Here is an 18870-nt window from a genome sequence, read left to right on the forward strand (position 1 = left end):
TTTTTGAAGAGTCTGAGAATCTTCATATAGCTCAGGCTACCACGAATTAGCTGTGCGACCTGGGGCATGCCCTTTAGACTCTGAGCCTCAGCTTCTCTATATGTAAAATGGGTTGCAGCCGCCCTTCCCCACCAGCACCCCGTGCACAGGCAACGCCCAGCCCCATTATTTTCTGGACTCCGTGGCCAAGCGTGCTCAGGACACACAGCCACATACTTCTGGGCAGTGTCATCTGGCAACTCGCTGTCATGTCAATGTGGTCAAGCATTGTAGACCTCTATGAACCAAATATGCTTCAGGCTCGGATTGAGCACAGGAGAGGGAGGAGGGAAAGGTCACTGGGACTGGGAGTGCCCACTTCCCTCTGTGAGCGTCACTGCAGTTCACCCAGCACCCTACCTTGCTCTCTCTGGACCCACTTCCTCTTGCTGCTGGCTCCTCCCCATTGAGTAACAGCCAAGTTGCTTTGGTTTCTATTTCTTTGTTAAGTCGTTTCCTCTGCAAAGGACTTCCTGGCAGGTGTGAAAGGCAGCGGTGGCCACAGAGGCGGTGGAGAGATGGCCTTCAGCGGTGCCCAGGCTCCCTACCTGAGCCCAGTGAGTTCCGGGGCCGTGGGCACAGGGCTGCCTCAGCCAGGGGGACACAGCCCTGGGGCTCTGAGGAAGCAACTCCTGGGTGGCAGGGGATAGGGGTAGGGGCAAGCCAAAGAGAACACAAGCAGGGCAGAAATGTCAGCGGAGGTCATCCTGGCACACCTGTGCCACACTGAGCTCGCTCATGCCTGGAGGGATGCTCGTCCCCACGAGTCATGGGGTTGACATGTTGACTGAGCTATCCCGTCCTGTCCTGTGTGCTCAGGGGGAGACATGTAGAGCGGGATGGTTCATGTAAAGAGGAAGCAAGCATGTTTCTGGGACAGTAAGGACACTACCCGGCATGGTAGTTAAGGGTGCTTACTGAGAAGATGGCCTCCCTGGGTCCAACCATTTACTGGCTAGTGGTCTCTGGGCCTCAGTTTCCATATCTGTAAAGTGGGAATAATACTTGAGCCCCCCATTCCCAGGGTTGGGCTATGGATTAAGGAGGTAGTGTGTCTAGTGTGTTTGAATGGTGCCTGGAACACTGTCAGAGCTTTGGGAGTGTTTCGTGTTATTGGGAGTCCGGGGGCAGCAGGGAAGGCCTCCTGAGGAGGTGTCTGTGCTCTGAAGGGTGAGGCAGAGTTAACCAGGCATGGGCATGTGAGGGCATCCGCAGAGGGGCAGTGTCAGAGGTGAGAGGGGCGAGGACTGTCCCTGCAGTGTGGGGTCAGAGGGCTGCAGGTGCCTTGCTGAAAGCCTGTGAGATTTATGAGTCCCCTTCATACAGAGAAAATTTCAGGCTCAGGGAGGCGAAGGCCAGTTGCCAAATGTCCCCAGATGGGAGTGGCAGCGCCAAGAGCCCAGGAACCTTCAGGGGTCACTGTGTCCTGGGCCGGGTCCTGTCATTGGATCTCACCCCGCCTTGGCAAAGAGCTTCCCGAGGGGCTGGAGAGGGTGGGCTGATGGGCCCTTCCTAGGTGGGCAGAGGCAGGGTGCTGAGGGCAGGGAAGCTGCCAGGGCCCACCCCAGCAGAGGTCAGAGTCGAGCTTGGGTGCCCTCTGGTGACACTGAATCCAGAATGAGGCTGCCTAGGTTCTGGTCTGCAGGGCTCGGCTCTGCTTTCTGAACTCCAGAGGAAGAGTGGAGAAAGGAGGCCTGTTTCCTCCTGGCTGTCACCAATGACCCCTCAGCCACCCTGTGGAGGCTCCTGAGGTAGGACCTGCACAGATGGGCACTGGGGGAAGCTGGAACAGGCCGCAGGTTGGGGGTCTTAGGGTCAGCAGGTGCTGCTTTGGGCATGTCACCCTGTCTCTGGTTTTCTGTCTGAGAGGGGATCCCAAAGCTTCTTCCAGGTTATTTCAGGTTCTGAAATAATATTTCAGGTTCTGAAATATTATTCTAGTGGCTGATTTTTACTTTCTAATCTTTGGATTCAGAAGGAAAATTCTCCTATGGACATCAGAGAGTTAAAACAGGGCCTTGGAGCCCAGACAAGAAAGACGGTCAGTGCAGCCCCCGTGGGTGTCCAGAGCACCCCTCTACCCCACAGGGCTCCCCTGGAGTGGGACACTTAAGCTTCACTCGGTGACCCCTCTGGCAATCGGAGCCATACTTCCTCCACGTGCCGACAGTGGGGGAAGGTCACGGGGTTCGCTGTCCTGCTGAGGAGGGCTGAGTGCCAAGAGGGCCTGGCTTGGAAACGTCACTCCCTCTTCTTGTCCGGCCTTATCTAGCTCAGCCTCTTTGGAGGGCCGTGGGGAAGCTGGAACCACCTGCTTTGTGGCCCAGGAAGCACTGGGAGAGCCAGGAATAAGGACGTTCCCAGCTTCCTCATGAGAGGAAGCCTGTGTGGTGGTTAGAAGTGTGGGTGCTGGGGTTCAAATCCCAGCTCTGTTGCTGACCAGCTGTGTAGCTTTGGGCAAGTGACTGAACTTTTCTGTGCCTGAGTTTTCTCATCTGTAAAAGTGGCCGGGGTTGCTGTGAGGATAAATGTTCCTGGTCATGCCCAGAGCCCTCACGGACACACATGGATCCAAATGCCACAGTAGCCTTAGTTGATCAACCTCAAAACAACACATTTGTTCTTACAGTGTTGGAGGTCAGAAGGCTAAAATCAAAGTGTCGTGGAAGGTGGCCAGCAGGACGGTGGAGGCTCTGAGGGAGTGGGGCACCTTCACTAAGAGCCACGTACTGGCTCCTGCTGGCGGGCAGTCTTGTCCAGCCAGGCTGAGCTCCCCACTGTCGGGGCCAAGCCTGGGTGTCCTCTGGTGACGCTGAGTCCAGAACGAGGCTGCCCACATTCTGGTCCGCAGGGCTCAGCTCTGCTTTCTAGACTTCCAGATAAGAAGAAGAGGAAAAGTCCCTGGTCTCTGGGCACAACCAGGAACAGAGAGCAAGTTCTGACTCAGCAGAGGGATCGATTCGTTCCATGCAAAGAGCTGCACTGTTAAAGGCTGGCACGAGCCGGGGCTCAGCACATGGCATCGCACCCAGTCCTCTCAGAACCCTGCCGGGTGGTGTTACTGTCCTACCATTCAGAGGAGGGAAGTGGGGCACAGGCAGGTCAAGCGACTTGGCCAATATCAGAATTGCTAGTGTACATGAGCCCAGGCCCATGGGACCATAAATCCAGTGTAAAAATCCATCCTCCTGCACCCTATGGAACAAAAGTAGGTCCAGTTATTTTCCTGGGTTTCCTGGACACACAGATCTAAATTCCACAGCAGCCTTGGCTGGCCAATCTTAAAACAACAAATTTATACTCTTAATGATTCTGGAGGTCAGATGTTAAAATCAGCGTGTCAGCAAGGTTGTTTCCTTCCGGAGGCTCCAGGGGAGAATCTGTTTCTTTTCCTTTTCCAGCTTCTAGGGGCTGCCTGCATGCCTTGGCTTATGACCCCTCCTGCCATCTTTAAAACCAGCAGCTTTGGTTGGGCCCAGTGGCTCATGTCTGTAATCCCAGAATTTTGAGAAGCCGAGGCAGGAGGATCCCTTTAATCTAGGAGTTCCAGACCAGCCTGGGCCACAAAGTGAGACCACGTCTCTACAAAAGATAGACAAAAATTAGCCCGGTATGGTGGTGCATGCCTGTAGTTCCAGCTACCTGGGAGACTGAGGTGGGGGGGGTCACGTAAGCCAGGAGAAGTGTAGGCTGCAGTGAGCTGAGATCGTGCCAACACATTCCAGCCTGGCTGACGGAATGAGATCCTGTCTCAAAAAAAAAAACCAAAACAACGAAAGAAACAAACAAACAAATACACAAACCAAAAAAAAATACAAACCAGCTTCTTCTTGCATCTGTGCTCCTGTTGTCACATCTTCTACCTCTGACACTGATCCTCCTGCCTTCCTTTTATACGACCCTTGTGATCACATTGGGACCACCTTTAAAATCAGGACAATCTCCCCATGCCAAAATTATTAATTTAATCACATCTGTGAAGTCCCTTCTACAACATATTCACAGTTGCTGGGGATTTGAATGTGGATGATTCTGGGGGGTGGCCCACTGATAACCAGTGTTATAAGTTTCTTATAAATCCTTCCAGAGATATTTTATCTATAAATAAATAAATAAATAAATAAATAAATAAATGCAAGTCCATAGCCTTCCCCCATTCACTTTTATACAAATGGCATCATTCCATATCGGTGCTCAGAGTTCCGTCTTCCTCTTTTTCTTTTCTTTTTAAGGCTACACAGAACCTATTATATGGAAATACCCTAATTTATTTCACCTTTTTCCTGTCAGAGGACTTTTAAGCTCTTTCCAGTGTTTCCTTTATAATCCTTTGTGTTATAATGCTGCAATGAATAACCTTGTTTGTAGGATGATATTCAATTTAAAAACTCACTTTTCAGGCCAGGCATGGTGGTTCATGCCTGAAATCCCAGCCCTTCGGGAGGCCAAGCCAGAAAGATCACTTGAGCTAGCCTGGGCAACACATAGAGACCCCATCTTTACAAAACGTTTTAAGATTAGTGGGGCATGGTGGCATGTACCTATTTGGTCCCAGCTATTCAGGAGGTTGAAGCGGGAGGATTACTTGAGGCAGGGGGTGGAGGCTGCAGTGAACCATGATCACACCCCTCACTGCACTGCAGCCTGGTCAACAGAATGAGAACCCATCTCTAAAAAAATAAATGAATAAATAATCTTGTTTTTCAGAATTGTGGGGACACTATTAAGATATTTTGAAACCTCACAGAGCTTTTTTGGGGAACTTCTTGCCTTGGAGATTAGCCTGCCCTATCCCACCCCATGATCTGTACTTGCTCTTTCTGCCTCCTGGCTTCCTTGTGTGTACTTGCGAGCCCATGTGCATCACGCTCTGCCTTCAATTCTAGACGCTGTGGTGTGAATACGCTTGAGTGGAGGCCGCATGCTTCCCAGGAGGGTGTGTATTTCCAGCGTTGACTCTCATGATAGTGTGAAAGACTCTGGAGAGAATCACAGGCCTCCACAAACAGACAAGGGGAAAAATCTTCCACAGACATGTTTCAGGGCCAGCAGGCTTCCCGATCCTAGGCTGTGCTGGTCCATACCTGGATCAGGCTGACTCTCCTTCCCCCACACTGCGGGTGTAGACAGGGACAAGAAAGAGAAGTCAGAGACACAGAGAAGCTGTGATTTGCTTGAGGTCACTAAAGTACTTAATGGCAGAGTTCAGACCTGACCTGAGGGGCAACAAAAGACACCCCCTCAAATCCATGGGGAGCAGAGTCTATCTGAGTCAGATCCCAGATTTCCTGGGGCTTTCACGGTGCCAGGTGTGTACACTGAGCTAGGACGGGTTTCCCAGGGTTCTGTGTGGTCACACAACTCAACAATACAGACCAGAAAGCAGTGGCCAGTAGGCTGAATTTGGCTGGTGGGTGTTTTCTGTTTGGCCTTCACAGTGTTTCTTCTAACTTGTTATTATAGGAAATTCAAACATGCAGAGGGAATTGTACCATCAACAACACACACCCATCACTCTGCTCCAACAACGATCAACACTGGCCTATCTTGCTTCATCCTATACCCTCCCTCACTTGCTTCCCTTCCCACCTTCAGATATGTGGAAGCAAATCCAGAGATACCATTCCATTGCAAATATTTCACTGTGTATCTCTATAATATGGGAATTTGGGAGGTTTTGAGACAGGACCTTGTTTTGTTGCCCAGGCTGGAGTGCAGTGGCGTGATCATGGCTCACTGCAGCCTCCACCTCCCAGGCTCAAGGGATGCTCCCACCTCAGCCTCCCAAGTAACTAGGGTTAAAGGTGTGCACCACCACACCTGGCTAATTTTTTAAATTTTTTGTAGAGATGGGGGTCCCATTATGTTTCCTGGGCCGGCCTCAAACTCCTGGGCTCAAGTGATCCTTCTGCCTCAGCCTCCCAAAGTGCTGGGATTATAGATATGAGCCACTGTGCCCAGCCAAGAACTTTTACATAATCCTTTTTGACAAATTTTTTTCCCCTAGAAATTAGAAAGTTTTATAGAAAAAACAATCCAGATTTCTGTCTTCTCTTAAAAATTTGGAAGCTCTGCCAATCCTGGGCCCAGCTGGTAATCACTGGTTAGCGCTGAGTAGATGTTGACTTTTTAGATGAGGGGTGTGACGTCTACTTTGCCACAGTCCCCGCCACTCCCTACCTGGCCATCTGACTCATAACACATCCCTGCCTGGCTCCTTTAGGCATTTAATTTGTGTTGGAAATTGACCTAAAGGAGATATTAGAGAAGACATTAAAAACTTGAAGAATGTGAAAATCAGCCAGGAGATAGAACTGTGCTTTAATGCGGGTTATAGAACCACACTGGATATGAGGCATTTCGGAATAAACTTTGAAAATTGGAAGTATCAGTTTGTGAATTTTGCTCAGAGAGACCAAGGTGGAGGGTGGGTGACAGTGGAGAAGCATCTCCTATGTGCCAATCTCTTCCATCACAGGCCTTTTCTCATGAAATCATCAGTCACATGCAGTAGGAGAAACACCTTCCCATTTTACAGATGAGAAAACTGAGGCAAAGAGAGGTGAAGTAGGCTTCCCAAGGCCACTCAGGTCATGAGCAGCAGAGCTAGGATTCAGACCTGACTCTGAAGCGATGCATCCTCCCCATGGTCCATCACTTGTTTAAAGAGCCCTGGACAGAGAATTTGACAAAGTGGTAGCCCGTGGGGCCTGGGATGTGTGAGGAAACTACACTAGGGCTTGGGGCTGCTGAGGGCCTGAGGGAAGGAATGGGGAGCCCGGGGGCAGAAGTAGAGGAGGCGGCTGCCCCATGGCTGCAGAGGGCATCTGGGAAGAGGCTCTGCTGAAGGTGGCCAGGAGGGCAAAGGTCACGGTGGCCACCGTTATATGGTGGTGGTGGGGAGAGGGGCATGGCTTCTTCTTGACCCTCTTGGGTGAGTCAAAGATTTACCCTCCAGACCCCTGATGGGTCTCTTTGGCCCCTTGAGCCTCCTGAGTCCCCAGCCAGGGCCCTGGGCACTTTGCTGGGAGCTTGGCAGGAGGTCCGGCAGCCCCCATTACTACCTAGTTCCTTACCAGCCCGGGGCGTCCGCCTGCCTCTTCCCTGCCTGGAAGGAAGGCCTTCAGCCTGGTGCGTTCCTGATGCAGCCTCCACCACCTCTCAGACTCTCACACAAGCTCAGCTCCCTGTCGTGTCCTCTCAGGGTCAGGCTTCTCCTTATCACAAGCTTAGACTGTCTGAGTAACTAACTGGATTTGTGTCTGCCTCCACACAGGACCCTAAGACCCCTGGGGCTGAGACTCCGTATATACTGGTCATAGCCGCACCCCATCCCCTTGCATGGCGCTGTCACACCCAGGCCGGCCACTGACTAGCGCTGGAAGGCAGCAAACAGGAGGCCGGCCACCTGACTGATGGCCCCACACCTTCTCCCTGCAGGCCATCCCCTTTTCTGGAACTATCCAAGGAGGTCTCCAGGACGGACTTCAGATCACTGTCAATGGGACTGTTCTCAGCTCCAGTGGAAGCAGGTGTGTGTGTGTAATGGATGGAAACCTTTCACTCCAGCCTCGTCCCTTAGTAAACCACTGGGCCTGGGAGCCTGGGTTAGTTCAAACAACAACATCCAAGCTCACGTGCCTGGCTCAGGGGAGGCCCAATGCGTCCCTAACCCATGCTGCCGGGCACCACTCCGCAGGCACAACCTGCAGCCAGGGGCGCCATTAACCTGGACTCCGGGATGAATGGGGCCCTGGGAGCTGGCGGTCTAAGGAGGGAGTGGGATGGTCAGAGTTGGAGGATTATGTTCTGGGTTGAACCTTGCACACTGTGACTAAGAGTTACAAAAATCAAACCTCCTCCATTTCCCATACTGCTCTCATCCACTCTGAAGCTCTCCTTCTGCTGATGTGAAAATATTGAAAATCGCCATCAAAAGTAATTTGGTCTCTTTTGGTTTCAAGGCCTTTTCTAGAAACTACTAAGTCAATTAAAATACTAACATTGTATCAGGGCAGTTTCCCACCCCCTCCTCCCTCCCAAGGTGGGCTGTCTAGGAACAAAGAGGAGCTTACGTGGCTTCTCAGGGGCTGGGAGGGCCCCCGACCCTCACAGAGGTCTGGCTGCCCCCTTCTGAGACACCCTGACCGGGTGGCACAGAGGTGTGCAGCTCTCTCCTGGCTTGCTGGGAGACCACGGGTGGCTGCCTGCTGAAGTCTGCGGGGCCCACAGAAGAGCCTCTGGTCTCATGGCTCGCTCTCCGAGGTCCCAGGGGACCTCTCCTTAGGACCTTCTGGGCCTCACAGATCCCAGTTCAACCTCAGCTCGGCCACCTAGATTCTTGGTGACCTCCTCCACCATTGCCATCCTGCTATGGGACTTCTCTGAGAGCCTGCAGTGCCCCCAGGAGATGCCAAGGGCAGGGAGGCCCCTGATCCCCCTGAACCCTCCAACCAGGGAAATCAGGACCAAGCCTCTGATCTTCCACCCCTTCCTCTCTCCCTCTCCCTCCGCCTCCCCCACCTCCCAGCACCAGGAGGGCTTCCCACTCCCATCCTGTGGAACAGACAGATCCCACCTCAGAGGGCGCTCTCCTCTCAGGAGCTTTCTGCCTCTCCCTTCCTTGGGGCAGGAATTTCCAAAGGACTACAGGGGTGAAGCTGAAGGACTCCAAAGGAAAAAATACAAGCAGAGATATTTCAGATGCAATCTTCTCCATTTATTCATTTAATTAACTAATTTTTTTCTTCTGAGACAGGGACTTTTTTTCTTTCACTCAGACTGGAGTGCAGTGGTATGATCGTAGCTCACTGCAGCCTCGAATTCCTGGGCTTCAGCAATCCTCCCATCTCAGCCTCCAGAACAGCTGGGACTACAGGAGTGCACTATGATGCCCAGCTAATTAATTTTTTTTTTTTTTTTTTGAGATGGAGTCTTGCCCTGTCACCAGGCTGGAGTGCAGTGGTGCTATCTGGGCTTACTGCAACCTCTGCTTCCTGGGTTCAAGCGATTCTCCTGCCTCAGCCTCCTGAGTAGCTGGGACTACAGGTGCGTGCCACCATGCCCAGCTCATTTTTTGTATTTTTAATGGAGATGGGGTTTCACCATGTTGCCCAGGCTGGTCTCGAACTCCTGGGCTCAAGTGATCCACCCGCCTTGGCCTCTGTGTCCAGCCCCAATTTCACATGCTCTTTCCATTTGTTCTCTTCTTTCCATGTGCTGGCCTCCAACAAGTGTCCACTGGCACGGGAGGCTGTCTCTTCTAGGCATGCTTAATGACATCCATCTTTGGTATCAATTGGGAATCACTTTCAAAGACCTATGCTTCTTGTTTGCTAATACCAGCACTTTGCCTTAACCATTTTCTACTTATTTTTAGCAAATCATGCTGTAAAGGCAAAATGTAATAATTAAAACAAAAACACATTAGATCCAAATTAGAGAAACAAAAACGATGCCAACCAAGCAGTCTCTGCCATGCAGGTTGTGTGCAAGATCCAGACAAATGCAAAGCACAGGTGCTCCTGTGCCTATCCCTGGCAATAAACCATGCCACAGAAGACCGTTTGCTTTTCCTGGGCCTAGGTTTGCTGTGAACTTTCAGACCGGCTTCAGTGGAAACGACATTGCCTTCCACTTCAACCCTCGGTTTGAAGACGGAGGGTACGTGGTGTGCAACACAAGGCAGAATGGAAGCTGGGGGCCCGAGGAGAGGAAGATGCACATGCCCCTCCAGAAGGGGATGCCCTTTGACCTCTGCTTCCTGGTGCAGAGCTCGGATTTCAAGGTGAGCAGGAATCCCCTCCCCACCTCTCACCCCCGGGACCCTCAGCCCTATCAGGTGAATGGCTTTTAAGTAATCACTTTAATTGACATTCAGCCAGAGTGACACCACTATACAGATAACACGACCATTTCCTTGTAAGGTGTTACCCATGGCTGCGTAGTCTCCTTCTGCACCTTCACCTGAATCTACAGGTGCGCCTGCTGTTTCTTTTACTATGAAAATAAGAACTAGGGGAGTCATCACGTTGCTGTTTGGTGTTGTGTGTCTTTGAATTCCAAGCTCATTCCATTCCTCTGCTGTCACCATTCCTCCTCTCCAGGTCGCTGGTAACATTTATTTTTCAGCGACATTGTTCCAGCCTTTATCCAGGGTCTATTAAGGGTATAGTTTTGTAAGCACATTGCAAATTACCTTTGCAAGCAGAGTAGGTCTCTGGGCTTGAGAAGCCCATGGGTCAGTCAGTCTGAGTATGCTTATCTGAGATAAGGATGTTCCCATCCACTCAGTATGCAACCCGAGGTCACTTCTCCTCTGTTCCCCAGAGTATTTTATGCATATTTAAATAATACCCCTGCAGTCATAAAAAAGAATGAGATCATGTCCTTTGCAGGAACATGGATGGAGCTGGAAGCCATTGCAGGAGCAGAAAAGCAAACACCGCATGTTCTCACTGATAAGTAGGAGCTGAACGATGAGAACACATGGACACAAGGGGGGAAACGACACACACTGGGGCCTGGTCAGGGAGGGAGAGCATCAGGAAGATTAGCTAATGGATGCTGGGCTTAATACCTAGGTGATGGGTTGATCTGTGCAGCAAACCACCATGGCACCCGTTTACCTAGTTAGCAAACCTGCACATCCTATACACGTACCCTGGAACTTAAAATAAAAATGGAAGGGGCTGGGCACGGTGGCTCACCCCTATAATCCAAGCACTTTGGGAGGCTGAGGAGGACGGATCACTTGAGGTCAGGAGTTCAAGACCAGCCTGGCCAACATGGTGAAACCCTGTCTCTACTAAAAATACAAAAATTAGCTGGGCATGGTGGTGGGCGCCTGTAATCCCAGGTCCTTGGGAGGCTGAGACAGGAGAATCGCTTGAACCACTGCACTCCAGCCTGGGTGAGAGTGACACTCTGTCTCAAAAAAAAAAAACAAAAAGTTGTAGGAAAAATAAATAATAAATAAATGAAGCCCCAGGTGAGCTAAGACTAGAAAGACAAACCTACTGCAGTAAACGACCAGAAGAACGAAAACCCAACCACTGGAGCCCAGTAGAGACTCGGGTTGATGCCCTTCGGGTCACACACGTTCCTGTAACTGGCCCCACAGTGAGGCCCAGACTCAGGTCTTCATTTTCTAGAAGGAGGGTCCAGGAACGCAGGGGGGGTCCCCATCCCGGTCTGGGGCACCTGCCCTGGAACACGTGCTCTCCTGTGGCAGGTGATGGTGAACGGGAGCCTCTTCGTGCAGTACTTCCACCGCGTGCCCTTCCACCGTGTGGACACCATCTCCGTCAATGGCGCTGTGCAGCTGTCCTACATCAGCTTCCAGGTCAGACTGTCCACCTGCACCGGTCCCCGGGGCTGGGATGCAGGGCCCAGCGTAGCTGTGCCTAGGCCCTGCTGGGTGGACCCAAGCCAGTCTCCTACCCAGGTGACTCTGGGGACAACCTCTGCTTCCCTGTCCCAGTGCCTGCCCGCCCCTTCTCCTCTGTCACTCTGCCCCTCCTCTGTGTCACTGTCTCTGTCCAGAACATCTGCCTTGGTCTCCCAGACTCCTCGGCTGCCCCTTTCTCTTCATCCCTCAATTTCCACCCTGGTTAGGAGGTCATGTTGTTCTAGAAAGAGCCCAGGCTCAAGAACCAAACTGAATCCAGTTCAGATTCCCAGCTCTGCCATTCATCTTCTGTGGGATCTTAGACAAGCGACTTTGCCTCTCTCAGCCTCGGCTTCCTCATCTGTAGAATGAGCATGGTCATTGCCTGCCCTCCGTGGGTGGTTGTGTGGTTCAGTGAGGAGACAGATATCAGAGGTCACACAATGGCCCCCTGAGCCCACACCAGGGTCTGTTTGACCTCTGTGTTTTAAAGACTTTGAATGTGTTGCCAACATCTGAAAAGTCAGGAGAGCCGGGTACCGTGGTGGAGGTCTGCAATCCTGGCTACTCAAGAGGCTGAGGCGGGAGAATTGCTTGAGCCCAGGAATTCAAGTTGTGCCTGGGCAACACAGCAAGACCCTGTCTCCAAAAAAATTTGTTTAAATAATAAAATAAAATAAATAAAACTAAAGAAGGTCAGAAGATACCAATACCACGTGAAAAATGGGAAGATTAGGGTAGGCTGGGCCCATATTCCCACAGGGCACTGGCAGCTGGATGGGAGCTGCTGTTACCCTTTTGGCATTCAAGGGAGCTCCCTGAGATGAGTGAAGCACACAGTAGGCCCTCAGCAAATCTGGGCTCCTCACCCTTTGGTCCTCATCTCTCATTCCCTCCTTCCCTGACTCTCTCCCTTACTAGTGGGAGGGAAGAGCTGGAGGGAGACTGCCCCCCTGTGCTGCTCACTGGAGCCTGGCCCTTTCCCCTCCCGCCTCGGCATGGTCCTAACCCCCTTGCCACATCCCCCTGCCTGCCTGGTCTCTCCCTCTTGCCCCTGCCTCTGCCTTTCAGCTTCTTCTTGGCTCCATTAATGCTTTTCCTCACCAGTCGGTGCCTTTTGTTTTAACAGAACCCCCGCACAGTCCCTGTTCAGCCCGCCTTCTCCATGGTGCCGTTCTCCCAGCCTGTCTGTTTCCCACCCAGGCCCAGGGGGCGCAGACAAAAAGTGAGTTCGACACAGAGGCCCTGGGTGGCTGAGCAGACAGCAGGAAGGACCCAGGGTCTGAGAGGCCGGCCCCAGCCAGCAGGACACCAGGGTCTACAGGCACCATCGTGCCCACTCAAGAGTTCCCTGTCTCTGTCCGCTGGGCACCCAGAGCTGGGAATCTGGGGGTCGCCCTGGATTCTTCACTCCCCCTTCTTTATGTCTCTCCAAGGCACCAATGTCTCTCCCTCCCAAAGTCACCAACGTGGCCCAGGCCTCTGGGATTCCTCACCATGACGACAGGGGTCCAGTTCCCCACCCCCCACACCCAACCACTGCTGCAATGACCTTCTTATAAGCAAATCTGATCACACCCTCTCCCTGCTTAAAAATCTTAACAGCCCCAAGCCCTTCAAATAAAGCCCAAATTCCCCAGCAGGGCATACAGATTCCTCCCGAGTCTGGCCCCAGTCAACCTCCCTGCCTCACCCACACCCCACGAAGCTCACACAGCCTCTGCAGCTCACTCAAGGCCCTCTCGGGCCACCATGCTTTTGCATATGCTGTCCCTGGTCCCGGAAGCACCCTCTGCCAGCCTGTCCCCAGCACACGCCTAATTGCCCTTCCATGCTCTGCCTAAGTGTCTCTCCTCTGGGAGTCCTCCCTGCCCAGAATATTGTTGGACGCTCCCACCATGTCCCCATGGAGTCTGTACATATCTGTGCCATGCCAGTTCACAGCACCCCATTGTAACTGTGTTTGTGTGTCTGTCCCTGTCACTCCACCCCCATCTCCCTATGCACATGAGGCCCCAGAGGGCTAGGACCGTGGCTTGTTCATTTGCAGAGTGCCTGGCACTCAGTAGGGGCTCAGTGAATGAATGGATGAATGTGGAATGTGGTTCTCACAGCCAGGAAGAATGGGATACCAGCCAGGGCAAGAACAGTCTACTGGGTGGGGCAGGATCCAGGATAAGGAGGCGAGCAGCCCTTCCTCTGGCCACTCAAGCAGTGGGGACTGGGAGGAGGGGCACTTGGTCTACACAGTCTTTCTATGGCCCATCACGGTACAGACAAGGCACCTGCCTCCTGCCACACTGACTTCAGGACTGGTTGAGCCCCGGGGAACTTTTGCAGGGCAGCCCAACTTTGGCCCTGGCCTTGACCCTGGGAGTGACAGAAAGTGTGCTGGATACAGTCAGACAGAACTGGCTGCCATTTTGGATTTGGTCCCTTCCACCTGGGCGAGCTTGGGCAAGTTGCTTAATCTTTCTGAGCCTCACTGCCTCACCAGGAACACAGGAGCTGAGGCTGCTTCCCTCATTGGAAAGCACTGAAGCCCAGGAATCGACCCACAGTAGGCCTTCAACAAATACCCCTTCTCACCTTACGGGTGAGATATGGCACTGGAAGTAACGCTCTTGGCCGTGGGAGCTACAGAAAGCAGTGAGGACTCCAGCAAACCCAGCCTCCTCTCTCTGGAGAGGAACAAATGGGGATACCCTACCCCCAACCCCAAAGGCCTGTGCACCTGGGGGTAAAAATCTGGGGGCCACGGGCTCAGGAAGGCTTGCTTGGGAGCAAGAGGGAGGCGGGTGTGTCTGGGGAGGCATTTCTGAGCACAAGAGCCTCCCTGGAGTTCTGCCATCGTCTCTTCCCGTTCTGTGGTGCCCGCCATAACCACCGTTCTGACTCTCCTCACCCCTCCAGCCTCCCGGCGTGCGGCCCGCCAACCCGGCTCCCATTGTAAGTCTCTTGCTTTCTTTTTGGATCCTCTTCATTTTGGCTCTTCTGGGCTCATGGAGGAGGCGGGGCCAGGCATTGGGCCTCTCCCATTGGGAGTGGGGAGGGCAGAGGCCAGGCCCTTGACCGTCTGCCCGGCCTGGCGAGGTGGGGGGTTGGATGTGGTTGGCTGGCCGTGATGAAACAACCTGAGTTGCCAGCCTGTGGGCAGCCACGGAAGACCGTGTCCCGCATTCCCTTCTCCCACCTGCAAAGGGAGGCTAGGCTGAGAGACGTTTCCCTGAGAGGAAAGATGGGCCAGAGCCACCAGCGTCCCCATCTGTCTTCTCCAGGGTTCTAACCTTTGCCCTCCCTCATCCCCTTGAGAGAAGAAACAGCTGGACCCACCCTCTGTGGGGTCTGTGGGGCCATTGGGCTGATTACGCCCCCTGGAGGTGCCTGCCATGTGGCGCCCTCTGGTGGGAGCTGGTGGTCTTCACATGGGAGAGCCTGGGTGAGAACTGGTTTCTTTCCTCCAGACCCAGACAGTCATCCACATGGTGCAGAGCGCCCCTGGACAGATGTTCTCTGTAAGTCTACAAGTTCTGGCCAGTTCACAGCTGCACAGTGTCCTCCTTCACCAAGAACTAAACTCCCTAGAGCCCTAGAGTCAGGAAGAAAGCGGTTTAGCAAGGAGGATGGGGACATCTGAGGCTGAGTCCTTGGCTCAGGTGACATGTGGCTAAAGCTGTTCTTGGGACAGCAGAGATTCTGGAAGAAGCAGGATTTATCCAGTGGTGGAAGAGGCAGGTTCCCTAGAGACCGGGAGGGAAACTGGTCCACCTGTCACCAAGTGGGGAGTGCAGTGGCCCCAGCGCCCGGATGTGAGGTTCCTGGCCCTGCGTCCTGGGTCCCCGGGATGTTACTCCTGAACACAGGCTTAAGCTGTTCTCCTGATGGTGTAAATCAGGCCGGAGGCTTAGAATTAGTGGGGCTGCCTGTGGAGGGGTTGAGGGGCAGGTGACCGTGGTGGGGTCCGGGAACACGGCAGGAAGTTCCAGGAAGGCTAACATGAAAAGGGAGGTGGATGGGAGAGTCCAAGGGCCAAAGCCTCACGAGGTCAGCCTCACAGTGGAGGCCCCTCTGGAATGCGTGGGTGCGCGTGGGTGAGTGCTCGTGCACACATGTGCTCTCCCATTGAATTTCCTGGTTTCTTTTCAACAGACTCCCGCCCTCCCACCTATGATGTACCCCCACCCCGCCTATGTAAGTGGTTTCTCAGGGAGGGCGGAGGTTCTGTTTGTGGTGGGCAGGCTGGGGGTGAAGAGCCGCTGTAGGGGTATCCACTGGCCTTGCAAAATGAAAAGCGGTCCTTTGGTAAGCTGAAGGGCTTCAAAGCATCCCAGTGAAGTAGAAGACTGTGGAGAGGAGTTTTCAACCTTAAAACTGTCATGTCAATGTGAGCACATTGCATGGCCCTCCCTTTTCACCCCACGAGTCTTGTTGTGTTTGGCCAAAGTTCCTTTCGTGACACTAATCTAAGCCCATGAATTTGAGGAGCGCTGGAAAGTTTTCCTTTGGCTTTTACGGAACCAAGTAAAGCTGTCACGGGCTTCTTCTCAGCTGACAGCCCAGATTCATGGGAACTGGTACAGTCCTCCCCTTCCGTGTGGCAGCTGCCCTGGCTGCCACTGGCTGCTCTGTCCCCCTTCTTCCCACAGCCAATGCCTTTTGTCACCACCATTCCGGGAGGACTGTATCCATCCAAGTCCATCACCCTGTCGGGCACTGTCCTGCCCAGTGCTCAGAGGTAAGGCAAGGGCTCCAGTGACCTCTGGGAAGAGAGAGCCCTTCAAGGTCATTCCAGCCATTCCCCTGGCTTCGGGCAGGCTGCAGATGACGGGGAGGAAATGGGGCTCAGAACTCAGAGGACAAAGCTTCAGGTGGGCCGCCCACCCCAGGTTCCACATCAACCTGTGCTCTGGGAGCCACATCGCCTTCCACCTGAACCCCCGTTTTGATGAGAACGCTGTGGTCCGCAACACCCAGATCAACAACTGTTGGGGGTCTGAGGAGCGAAGTCTGCCCCGAAAAATGCCCTTCGTCCGAGGCCAGAGCTTCTCGGTGAGGCACCGCAGTCTGGAGCTCGGAGAGGCTCCTGTGGGTGCACAGGGAGAGGGGGAGGGGTAAAGAGGTCTGGGGTGCCTTGAACAGGATGGGGGCAGATGCCTCTGGGAAGAGGACCCAGAAGAAGAGAAGGTGGCCAACAAATTATTATTATTATCATTATTTTCCTGCATGAAGGAAGTGTTGGGATCTGCTTTTTCAGATGAGGAAAGAAACTCACAAGTGCAGGTTACTTGCTTGCGGTCACACAGCCAGTAAGTGTCAAATCAGATCCAAGAAGGAGGTGTTTTTCATTTCTTCACTTATTCAACAACCATTTTCTTGTCACCCGCTTTGTGCAGGAAGCAGCCCGCGTGCTGGGGGCGCAGTCATGAAGCAGGCAGACCGGGTCCTGCCTCCAGGGAGTTTACAGTTTAGGTGGGGAAGGAACAAGGAAAGTAAAGCATGGACAGATTGTCACAGATAACGACAGTGCCACGCACAAAGCAAAACAGAGCGATGAGATAGAGCGAGCCTGGGAGGGGCAGCGAGGGCCAACGTGCAGAGGCACGGGTGTGGCCTGTCCAGGAACAGCAGGCAGGCGTGCTCCGCCCTGACTACACATTCAAACCACCCAGGGAGCTTACAAAGGAAATATCAGCGCTGGGGCCCCAGCCCAGGCCAGCGAGGCGGTCAGCTGGGCATTCGCATTTTAAAAATATGCCTTAAGTGATTATACTCTGCAATCAGCGTCGAAAACGGCTGATGTAGGGCTTTGCAGCCATGGAAAGGAGCTTGGATTTTAACACAGTGAAAAGCCACAAAGGAGTGTTTCAAGCCAGGGAGCAACATTCTTTGATTTGTGGACAGCTGTGTGACCTCAGGCAAGTGACTTAACTATTCTATGCTTCAGTTTCCTCATCTGCAAAACGGAGCTAAAAATCATGAATTTCCTAGAGTTGTAAGAATGGAATGAGACAGTATCTGTAGCATGCGTAGGACAGTGCCTGGCACATGGCGTGTGTGATAGGAGTGTTAGCTATTGCGAAGGGAAGGAGGTTTTAACATTTGTATCCTGACTGCCTCATGGAGAAGGCATTGGGGTGGAAAAGACAAGTTAGGAGGCTGATGCTGCAGGAGCCCAGGCCCGGAGCACTCCTGTGTGCTGGGCCCAAGGGATGCAGACAGCACAGGCCACCGCTCCTGTCCCTGATGGGGTGGGAACAGTATTATAGGCCAGGGAACAGTACAAGGGAAGGAGCACGCACAGCCTGTTTAGTGAAGCGTCGTCACTCAGTGGGGATGGAGCGCAGGTGAGGGGCTTATTAACGTCTGAGGAGGGAAGGAGGGAGGGAGGGAAGGAGGGAGGGAGGGAAGGAGGGAGGGAGACAGGGGGCTGCAGTGTGAGTGGAGGACTTCCCAAGTGTAGTGCAAACGGCATGATCTCTGCACAGGTGTGGATCTTGTGTGATGCGCACTGCCTCAAGGTGGCCGTGGATGGTCAGCACCTGTTTGAATATTACCATCGCCTGAGGAACCTGCCCGCCATCAACAAACTGGAAGTGGGGGGCGACATCCAGCTGACCCACGTGCAGACATAGGCCGCTCCCTGGCCCTGGGGCCGGGGCTGGGGTGGGGGGCAGTCTGGGTCTTCTCATCATCCCCACGTCCCAGGCCCAGCCTTTCCAACCCTCCCTGGGATCTGGGCTTTAATGTGGAGGCCATGCCCTTGTCTGGTCCTACTTCTGGCTACAGCCACCCTGGAACGGAGAAGGCAGCTGACCGGGATTGCCTTCCTCAGCCGCGGCAGCACCTGGGGCTCCAGCTGCCCAAATCCTACCATCCCAGGAGGCGGGCACAGCCAGGGAGAGGGAGGAGTGGGCAGTGAAGATGAAGGCCCATGCTCAGTCCCCTCCCATCCCCCACGCGGCTCCACCCCAGTCCCAAGCCACTAGCTGTCTACTCCTGGTGGGAGGTGGCCTCCTCAGCCCCTCCTCTCTGACCTTTAACCTCACTCTCACCTTGCACCCTGCACCAACCCTTCACCCCCTCCTGGAAAGCAGGCCTGATGGCATCCCACTGGCCTCCACCAACTGACCGGAGTTCAGGGGACTGGACTCTTCAGGGGACTAGCTCCTTTCCCAGTGTCCTTAAAATAAAGAAATGAAAATGCTTGTTGGCACATTCATGTGGGTTGACCGTGGCTGCTTTAATTCATTTGGAGACATTTTGGAGTCTGTGGAATTGGGCAGGGGTGCTGCTGAGAGGAGTGGGACGGGAGAGCATGGACTCCCTTTGGGCAGGGGGTCCTGACCTCCCACCTCCTCCCACAGGGTGTTGGAGAAAGCAGGCTGGGGCTCTAGCCTTTTGGGCAGGAGTCTCAGACACAGGAAAGGTGGTCATGGGGGACC

At 53.4% G+C, this 18870-nt stretch overlaps 1 protein-coding gene across 7 annotated transcripts; it reads left to right on the top strand.

Moving 5' to 3' along the window:
- Positions 1-500: 500 nt before the first annotated feature.
- On the top strand, positions 501-18647 carry LOC102121055 (galectin-9). Of its 7 annotated transcripts, none has more exons than XR_012425397.1 (11): positions 501-596; positions 7480-7571; positions 9625-9826; positions 11273-11383; positions 12558-12653; positions 14342-14377; positions 14893-14943; positions 15578-15619; positions 16075-16163; positions 16243-17343; positions 17914-18647. XR_012425397.1 is itself a non-coding variant. In XM_045375203.2 (11 exons), the coding sequence occupies exons 1-11, from the start codon at positions 558-560 to the stop codon at positions 18058-18060; spliced, it is 1140 nt and encodes a 379-aa protein (XP_045231138.2). In that variant the 5' UTR covers positions 501-557; the 3' UTR covers positions 18061-18647. The 7 variants fall into 7 exon arrangements, 5 of the variants coding, with proteins under 5 accessions (XP_045231138.2, XP_005583254.4, XP_045231142.2 ...); XR_012425398.1 differs by having other exon boundaries at positions 16315-17343; XM_045375203.2 differs by having other exon boundaries at positions 16243-16477.
- The last annotated feature ends 223 nt before the right edge of the window (positions 18648-18870 follow it).

Source organism: Macaca fascicularis, chromosome 16, assembly GCF_037993035.2.
Source record: "Macaca fascicularis isolate 582-1 chromosome 16, T2T-MFA8v1.1".
NCBI lineage: Eukaryota > Metazoa > Chordata > Mammalia > Primates > Cercopithecidae > Macaca > Macaca fascicularis.

Excerpts from the sequence above, each read along its gene's own strand:
- LOC102121055 (XM_045375203.2), top strand. The coding sequence starts at position 558 with ATGGCCTTCAGCGGTGCCCAGGCTCCCTACCTGAGCCCA. Across the intron at positions 11,384-12,557 it reads TGTCCTACATCAGCTTCCAG|AACCCCCGCACAGTCCCTGT; the intron begins GTCAGACTGTCC and ends TTGTTTTAACAG. Across the intron at positions 14,378-14,892 it reads CCGCCAACCCGGCTCCCATT|ACCCAGACAGTCATCCACAT; the intron begins GTAAGTCTCTTG and ends TCTTTCCTCCAG.